Source organism: Oncorhynchus kisutch, linkage group LG8, assembly GCF_002021735.2.
Source record: "Oncorhynchus kisutch isolate 150728-3 linkage group LG8, Okis_V2, whole genome shotgun sequence".
Classification (NCBI taxonomy): domain Eukaryota; kingdom Metazoa; phylum Chordata; class Actinopteri; order Salmoniformes; family Salmonidae; genus Oncorhynchus; species Oncorhynchus kisutch.
This window is the reverse complement of record NC_034181.2, coordinates 37,664,339-37,673,800: the sequence shown is the minus strand read 5'-3', so window position 1 is coordinate 37,673,800 and position 9,462 is coordinate 37,664,339. Positions and strand designations below refer to the sequence as shown.

Below are 9,462 nucleotides of genomic sequence, written 5' to 3'. Positions count from 1 at the left end.
AAAGATTTGAATATGTGTGTCAATGATGTGGTTTACAGTGTGTACCAGTTGGGTATTGTAGCATACTGTACATGGTGGAGACTGGAGAAGAGAGGGGGTTGTTTTGAGAGAGAAGCAGCTGCCCCCCCCCCCCCTGCTCTGACAGCAGCTATAGTAACAGCCGATAAGGAGATTGTGACACTCAACCCTGTAGGAAACACCCCAACAGCATCTGATCACATGCATTCCATCCACACCAGCTATTGTTTCAATTACTGAACATACAATCATTTGTGATGAACGTACAGTACAAATTCGACTCAGGCTCCCCCCTTGCATGTATAAGACGTCATTGAGAGCAGTGGCATAATCACATGCGGAGTGTGGCGTAGCAGAGAAGCTAGTTTAAAAGTACATGTTCACACAGTACGCCCGGTACCACCCAAATCTTCTCAGTGGTGTCTGCCCAATGTTTGTGCAGACGACCACGGAGCCCATGCCTAGACTGTTGTCAATCATCAGATGTGGTGATGATGTTGTGGCTCCATTTGGAGAGCGTGGTCGACCGCCGCCTCACAATGCGACGTCGGCGTGGGGATGGGGCTTGGTGCTTGGTTCAGCTCCCTCAGACAGTATGTGTGGGCTGCAGCCCTTGAACAAAGTGGTCTGGGACAGACAGTGGTCATAAAGGAGCTGAAAAGTGTTTCACCCCCTCGCAATAAAAGTTTAAGGTTACTGTCCTGTCAGGAATGGGAAATGCAGCCAGGAGAGCCTAGTGGCCGCCAGGTTCTACCCCAGACAAAAACACCTTTCTCTGGGCACAGGAGCTGGTGGCTTTGCCCCCAGTCAAAAAATGATTGGTGGACCGGAGGAGTTTCATTCACGTTTGGCTAGAGACTGTTTTGTCTAAGACTTGCAGAACACGTTTGTAATCTTTGGGTAGTGTTCGGAACAGGTGACGTGCAGCTAACGCACGCCGCTTTTTCCTCCCGAAGGGAAATGTAGAATTCTTGCAGTTTTATGATGTGAAGGGCTTTAAGTGGATTAGTGCTGCTTGAATTAAGTATGTGCCAGTCAGGGTGTGTATCAATGGTGAAAGAGCTGTTCTTGTGCAAAAGAAAATGACTCCGATACAGGTAGTTATTTTCACATGAGGGGTGTCTGCTCAACTCCATCCATGAAACAAGGATACAGAATCATATCAAAGGAAACATCAACCATGGATTTTTCAAATATTTATTTGAAAAATAATTACATACATTATAGTGAAACCATCACGGTTAAATAAAACCCTTCCCATTGCAATAAATAAGCATTATGTAAAGTTCATCATGAAAACGCTTAGCGAGAGTGAGGCTGAAAAGGAAGGATACAAAGTCGAAGTTGCTTGGTCACTCCAATATATTGGAATAAATACCTGCCACCTCATTCTAAACATTCTAAAACACTGCAGTTGGTTTACAGTCTAGTGTCTGGACCGGATTCTGCTGCACTCAAATGTCTGATGCACCAGATGACATGTTTGGCACCTAGGGGATATATAAAGCGAGTAAAATGTGCTTTTACAATCTTGTAATTTTCATAACTGAATTTAACTGCATAGTTCCTTTCTCAGAGAGAGAGAGCAGCAGACGAAAGGTCCCTCCTGAGAAACATTTGAAAGACAATTTATTCATCTTGGAGAGAGAAAATGTCTGCCGCCTGTGCTACTCACAAATTTTCCAGTCAGTTTTACTGGCTTGCCTCAGGAACCCTTCTCCCTGTCACTCTCCTCATGTTTTGAAGTAAAGGGCTTCTCTCCTGTTTTCTGTACAGACAGAAGAGACAGCCATACTCTTTGTCTCCCTGGGGGCACAGGCCAGGGCTTGACCTTCGTGGATGATGTCTGTGTTCCTGTAACCCCGTATTGTATGACATCGTTCTCTCTCTATTTGCATTTTTCTCTGGACATCACCAAGACCAACTGACTCATAAAAGTTTATCTGTCTTGTGGGGTCACTTCCACCCATTCTGTTCTTTGAGCTTGCTGATGTCCAGTCCTTTGTGAACAGGTTTAGTGCTGCTAATATCTAGTCTGATGTCCAGTCCCTTCTCAACTGGTTTAGTGCTGCTGAAGTCCAGTGCTCTCTTAACAGTTTTAGTGCTGTTGTCCAGTCCTTTCTTAACAGGTGTAGTACTGATGATCTCCCATCCTTTCTTAACAGGCGTAGTGAAATCCAGTGCTTTCTTATCAGGTGTAGTGTTGATGTCCAGTGCTTTCTTAACAGGTGTAGTGTTGATGTCCAGTGCTTTCTTATCAGGTGTAGTGTTGATGTCCAGTGCTTTCTTAACAGGTGTAGTGTTGATGTCCAGTGCTTTCTTATCAGGTGTAGTGTTGATGTCCAGTGCTTTCTTAACAGGTGTAGTGTTGATGTCCAGTGCTTTCTTAACAGGTGTAGTGTTGATGATCTCCCATCCTTTCTTAACAGATGTAGTGATGTCCAGTGCTTTCTTAACAGGTGTACTAGGTGGGTTGTACAGAGGGAGAGTTGGTGAGTTGCAGGCCCGTGTCCACGGCCGCTCAGTGGGAATGGTCCAAATGGTTCGAGACGGGGTCTTCTTCTTGTCCTTCTTCTCCTTCGTAGAAGCAGGAAATGGTGTCTGATAGTACAGAGAGAAAAGTTAGAGAAACCTTGGTAAGGAGAGTTGGAGAGACAACAAATATGTTTTGAAACAAATGTGACCATAGGAGCTTACAGCACCTTCTCTGACTAGCAATTCAGCAAGTGTGTTTGGTTCAACTGTAAAAGACACGGCAGCTCCGGGAACAAGGACCATTGTAGTCGCTGCGACTGATTATCTAAGTTATAGGCAGAATCCAACTTTTCATTGAACAAGCTGAAATGAACTTGTTCTGTACGTCATGCAACATGTTCATAGCACTGAAACCCCGTGCATTGGTGAGATATAAAGGGAGACATACGCAGCAGAGGAGCGTGTAGCAGCTGAGCTTGGCGGGGTTGCCGTCGGTCCCCGCGTAGCGGTTCTTTTTGGGTAGCAGCAAGACAAAGGACACCGCCATAGACAGGTGGTAGAAACTGTGGACATAGGCGTAGTCCCACTCCTGACAAACAAATTGAAATCGATAAGTCCCCCCCACCCCAAATGTCAATGTTGTTCCCACTTGTGCAAACGAAACACAGATCTCAACAAGGTGTTTTGCAGTTGACCGTCTAGTTATTGTCTTGATTGTGAATGGAGCGAGGGGAAGGAGGGAGATGGAGTTGTTCTGATACCTCGAAGTAGAAGCGGAGCATCAGAGCCAGGGCACCGAAGCAGCATCCTGGTCCCACCTGTTGAGTATATACTCTCTTCTCGGGGTAGAGGCCCCTTGTCTCTTTCATTTTCTGTAACTGAAATATCATGCACGGGATGTGTTTAGAACAAAATAGGTTTAGTTGGAGAGACTGTCAATGCAATGTTGCTAGGCAATACCTCAACTAAGTATGGACTTCGGTGTACATTTCACATTGACGAGATTATGAGATCTCTTATCAAATTACTGTAAACATGACCATATTAGGGCATATCGTTATCAGTGTTTGTCATAGCCATATTGTAAGTTGTCTTCACACACCCATTTGACAGTGATTATGAATACTGCTGATCCTATTGGTCCAGAGTAGATCCCATAGCCCCAGCGGTCCTGGTAGATCCTCACAGCACAGGTCAAAACCCCAAACATGGTCAGAGTAGAACGCTTTGGCTCATCAAAATCCCCTAAAGCTGGAGAAGAGAGTGTGTGTGTGTGTGTGTGTGCGTACAAGAGAGTGAGAGACAGACACAGCACATGCTTCCGAACAACTGCTCAGTGGTACTGAATGCAGAACTCACGAGCTCTCTGAACATAGTTTTAGGCCACTTAACACACTCCGAGGGTAAGCCATTAAAGTGTCATCACACAACAGCGTGCTGTTTACACTCACCTATCAGTGTGACCCAGATGGAGATGGCTGTTCCGTACACTCACCTATCAGTGTGACCCAGATGGAGATGGCTGTTCCGTACACTCACCTATCAGTGTGACCCAGATGGAGATGGCTGTTCCGTACACTCACCTATCAGTGTGACCCAGATGGAGATGGCTGTTCCGTACACTCACCTATCAGTGTGACCCAGATGGAGATGGCTGTTCCGTACACTCACCTATCAGTGTGACCCAGATGGAGATGGCTGTTCAGTACACTCACCTATCAGTGTGACCCAGATGGAGATGGCTGTTCCGTACACTCACCTATCAGTGTGACCCAGATGGAGATGGCTGTTCCGTACACGCTGAAGTACTCCAGGATCTCATACTTCATGAAACATATGATGGAGAGGCCTGGCCCATCACACGCATGGTAAATCTAGGGTCGAACACATCCCATGGGTTTCACATACAACAGTATTACACAGCCACTTCCTTTCTGCTCGTTTCAGTTCTGATAGGACATCCTGTCTCTGGTAGGTTAGCAGAGACACAAAGTTAAAGTAGACCCACACTTTAGGTTGCAATCATAAGCACCCCTACGGAATGGCTCAAATGACTATACAAGGGACTGTACCACAGGAGGTTGGTGGCACCTTAATTGGGGAGGATGGGCTCGTGGTAATGGCTGGAGCTTAATGATGGAATGGTATCAAATGCATCAAACACATGGTTTGATGCCATTCCATTCACTCCGTTCCAGCCATTATTAAGAACCGTCCTCCCCTCAGCAGCCTCCACTGGTCACTGTGCAATGCATTTTCTTCAGTATTACAGTACTAATCATAGCTTGTTTGAAGTTGTCTACACAATCACTCACAAGTACAGCACACACACACAGCCCCACTCACAAGTACAGTACACACACACAGCCCCACTCACAAGTACAGTACACACACACAGCCCCACTCACAAGTACAGTACACACACACAGCCCCACTCACAAGTATAGTACACACACACAGCCCCACTCTCAAGTATAGTACACACACACACAGCCACACTCACAAATATAGTACACACACACAGCCCCACTCACAAGCAGTGTCAGTAACACACAGACAGACTCCATAATACAGTAATGCACATTGTCAACATCTCAGCGTCATGCCATGGTTCTTACCGTGGTGAAGAACATGGTGAAGAAGTAGACCATGGCCTCCATGTGGAAGCCTCTCTTGGTGGCCACGCTGGCTGCAGGCAGGAACACCAGGCTACTAACGGTGGGCAGCAGCATCTTGGCAATGTAGGCTCCCATGGTGGCTAACTACAGCAACACTGACTCACTGGGTGTTGGGTATCTGGTGCAGATGATAGGTTGATCTGATCCGAGTTTTCAACCAGCAATAATCACACCTCAGCTGAATTGATATTGATACAGGCTGTCTACAGTAGTACTGCTCTGTGGCTGTCTGGCAGCGCTGGATTGGAAGATATCCTTGAGTCCCTCAGTCCTCTACCAGTGAAATGAGAGAGCTGGTAAGTGGACAGGGAAATGTACACCACACCACACACACTCTCACACACAGCTGTCCTGTTGGAGCTCTTTAAAGTTTTCATTTGCCCCAGCGAGGCGTGTATGTGCGCTGTCGTCGTAGGACAGCTGTCTGCATACCAGGTCTGGCAGGCACGGCTGGGTGGGGAGAGTGGTCGCATGCCATGGCATTGCGGCATGTTTGTGAAGTGTCGTGTTTCAGGTTGTTAGGCTCTAATTTTCAGAGCACAAACTCAACGGAGACAATGAAAGCTTTAAAACCAAGATAATTCTGCCCAGAGGGTCAATACAACTGCATTCAGACAAAGACATGGCTTCAGCCATGGTAGTATACAAACCCCACTTTGGGTGGAGTCTCCTCCTTATCGCTACACATTGCATCGTTATTGCTAGGCAGGGAGCTGAGTGAAATTGTCCTTAAATGGTTCCTCCTCTTATCAGTACTGCCACATGTGACCATGTTCCCTGTACTCAGCGCCTCCCAAGCTTCATTATGCCCCCCCCCTCATGTCTCTTTCAGAACTAATGATTGGTAATAGTTCAAGCTCAGAAACCAAGCCTATCAAGGTCAATGGTGAGGCACACGTTAGATTCGAAGCGCTGCCATGGGTTTTGTTGTGGTTGTATGACTGTTGTTGAGAACCTCCATCTCTTGTGGCAGTCAGTCCAGACAAGTCAACTTTTTAGTGGCTCTGTTAGTGTCCCATACAGAGAAACACTGCTCGTCTGAATTTGCCAATGGTGACCATGCAATAACAGTCCACCCCAGGCAGCACTCTTAAAGTATTTCTCTGAGTATGTATTGTACATTGGATCAATGTTTTTCCAGAGCCAATTGTGAAGTAGTAAATGTTAAACTCGCATGGATCTAATTAAATGAAGAGGTCACGGTCGAGAGGGAGCTCTTTAAGCCTTTCGACGTAGCTGGTGGTGCAGCAGTTGCCCTCTCCTCTCCTTCTCTCCTCTGTTCCTTCTCTCCTCTCCTCTCCTCTCCGCTCAGCTGTTGCACCTGCCCTGTGGGGCTGACGGGGGGAACACAAAGGGTGCAGTGTAGTTGGGAACACACCCCACGCCTCAGATTCCTGGAGGGACTCCGTAACATGAGCACTCGGGACATGGTCAAAACGGCACTCTCAGGCTCGGCTTGGGGACCCCTATTGGCTGGACCCTGCGCTCTGTCAGTATCCTCTCTATACCAGCCCATAGTTTTAATTTAATTTAATTTTTTTACCTTTATTTAACTAGGCAAGTCAGTTAAGAACAAATTATTATTTACAATGACGGCCTACCAAAAAGCAAAAGGCCTGCTGCGTGGACAGGGGCTGGGATTAAAAATGTAAAATAAATAAAAATATAGGACAAAACACACATCACGACAAGAGAAACAACACATCACTACATAAAGAGAGACCTAAGACAACAACATAGCATGGCAGCAACACAACATGACAACAACATGTTAGCAACACAACATGGCAGCAGCACAACATGGTAGCAGCACAAAACAAGGTACAAACATTATTGGGCACAGACAACAGCACAAAGGGCAAGAAGGTAGAGACAACAATACAGCCAATACAACAAGTACAGACTTTGGAATTTGGAATGACCCCTGGAATGGGGTGGGCTGGTCCCAGGATTCTGAGGTTGAAGTCCGTTCAAGTTCGAGTTTGTTGAGAGTACAATGTGAGAGCAGGGGGATAGCTAACAAAATGAAAGTGTGTCATTGTTACTTTCACCCCAGCAGGCCCATGCCCCTGCTCAGTCCCTGTCTAAACATGGGCATGGACGGTAGTGTGGGAATGTGGCAGCCAGGGACTTCCTGTAAGCATCTGAGAAAACACTGGGCTTCCTTTTGATTTTCTCATAAATAGTTCTGCCCTCTAGTTCTTTTATAAATAATTGAAAAGTAGATGTTTTAGTTAGTTTTCTCTGTGAGCGCACAATTACAAAAAATATATTAGTTTTAAAGCTGTGGGAATGTATCCAAAGTACAGTGCATTCGGAAAGTATTCAGACCGCTTGACTTTTTCCACATTTTGTTACGTTACAGCCTTATTCTAAAATTTATTAAATATTTTTTCCCTCATTAATTTACACATAATATCCCATAATAACAAAACAAAAACAGGTTTTTGAAATGTTTACAAATGTATAAAAAACACGGAAATCTTACATTTACATAAGTATTCAGACCCTTTACTCAGATGGGGAGTGTCGCTGCACAGCTTTTTTCAGGTCTCTCCAGAGATGTTTGATCGCGTTCAAGTCCGGGCTGTGGCTGGGCCTCTCAAGGACATTAAGAGACTTGTCCCAAAGCCACTCCTGCGGTGTCTTGGCTGTGTGCTTAGGGTCGTTGTCCTGTTGGAAGGTGAACCTTTGCCTTAGTCTGAGGTCGTGAGCACTCTGGAGCAGGTTTTCATCAAGGACCTCTCTGTACCTCTCTCCCTTCATATTTCCCTCGATCCTGACTAGTTTCCCAGTCCCTGCTGCTGAAAAACATCCCCACAGCATGATGCTGCCACCACCATGCTTCACCATAGTGATGGTGCCACCACCATGCTTCACCATAGTGATGGTGCCACCACCATGCTTCACCATAGTGATGGTGCCAGGTTTCCTCCAGACATGGCTCTTGGCATTCAGGCCAAAGAGTTCAAGCTTGGTTTTATCAGACCAGAGATTCTTGTTTCTCATGGTCTGAGAGTCCTTTAGGTGTCTTTTTGGCAAACTCCAAACGGGCTGTCGTGTGCCTTTTACTGAGGAGTGGCTTCTGCCTGGCCACTCTACCATAAAGGCCTGATTGGTTGAGTGCTGCAGAGATGGTTGTCCTTCTGGAAGGTTCTTCCATCTCCACAGAGGAACTCTGGAGTTCTGTCAGAGTGACCACCAGGTTCTTGGTCACCTCCCTGACCAAGGCCCATCTCCCCCAATTGCTCAGATTGACCAGGCGACCAGCTCTAGGAAGAGTCTTGGTGGTTCCAAACTTCTTCCATTTAAGAATGATGGAGGCCACTGTGTTCTTGGGGACCTTCAATGCTGCAGAAATGTTTTTCTACCTTTCCTCAGATCTTCGCCTCAACACAATCCTGTCTCGGAGCTCTATGGACAATTCCTTCGACTTCATGGCTTGATTTTTTTCTATGACATGCAATGTTAACTGTTGGACCTTATATAGACAGGTGTGTGCCTTTCCGAATCATGTCCAATCAATTGAATTTACCACAGGTGGACTCCAATCAAGTTGTAGAAACATCTCAAGGATGATCAATGGAAAAAGATGCACCTGAGCTCAATTTTGAGTCTCATATCAAAGGGTCTGAATACTTATGTAAATAAGGTACGTCTGTTTTTTATTTGTTATAAATTTGCCAACATTCTAAAACCCTGTTTTTGCTTCATCATTATGTGGTATTGTGTGTAGATTGATGAGGACTTTTAAAAAATGTTATCCATTTTTGAATAAAGCTGTAACGTTACAAAATGTGGAAAAAGTCATGGGGTCTGAATATTTTCCGAATGCACTGTATATTTGGAAAATAACATAGATATACTTATAGAACAGTATAGAATATAGAATAGTATAGAATAGTTTTGTGTATAAACTGTTATTGCGAGTGCATTGTGCCCCATTGAGAAATTATTTCCAGGGCACGTGCATACGTGTGTGTGTGTGTTGGTATGTAGGTATGTAGTTGTATTTTGTGTGTGTGTCAGTCTGTGTCATCTGCTTGATGATGTGTAGGTCTGCCAATCTGTCTGGCTGTCTGACTTGCTGCCTGCCTGTTTGTCTGTCTGTCTGCGAGCATGAATGTGTCTGTCTAAAGTGCAGTACAAGCCTGAATAAACCTGGGCTGTGAGCCAAGAGGACATCAGAGAATTTTATGACAGCTCCTCTCCTCTCCTGCTGAAGAAGAGCAGTCTCTGTGCTTCTAAACTCAGAAGAAAAAGGTTGGAATTTGAAAATATAAGACTATAA

General features: G+C 45.5%; 1 protein-coding gene across 1 annotated transcript; it reads right to left on the bottom strand.

Moving 5' to 3' along the window:
* Nucleotides 1–1,201: 1,201 nt before the first annotated feature.
* On the bottom strand, nucleotides 1,202–6,725 carry mymk (myomaker, myoblast fusion factor). The gene is made up of 6 exons (XM_020489671.2): nucleotides 5,112–6,725; nucleotides 4,253–4,367; nucleotides 3,596–3,744; nucleotides 3,255–3,371; nucleotides 2,942–3,082; nucleotides 1,202–2,619 (listed from the first exon to the last, which is right to left on the bottom strand). Exons 1-6 carry the CDS (start codon nucleotides 5,244–5,246, stop codon nucleotides 1,975–1,977), a joined length of 1,302 nt encoding a protein of 433 aa, XP_020345260.2. The 5' UTR covers nucleotides 5,247–6,725; the 3' UTR covers nucleotides 1,202–1,974.
* Nucleotides 6,726–9,462: the final 2,737 nt, after the last annotated feature.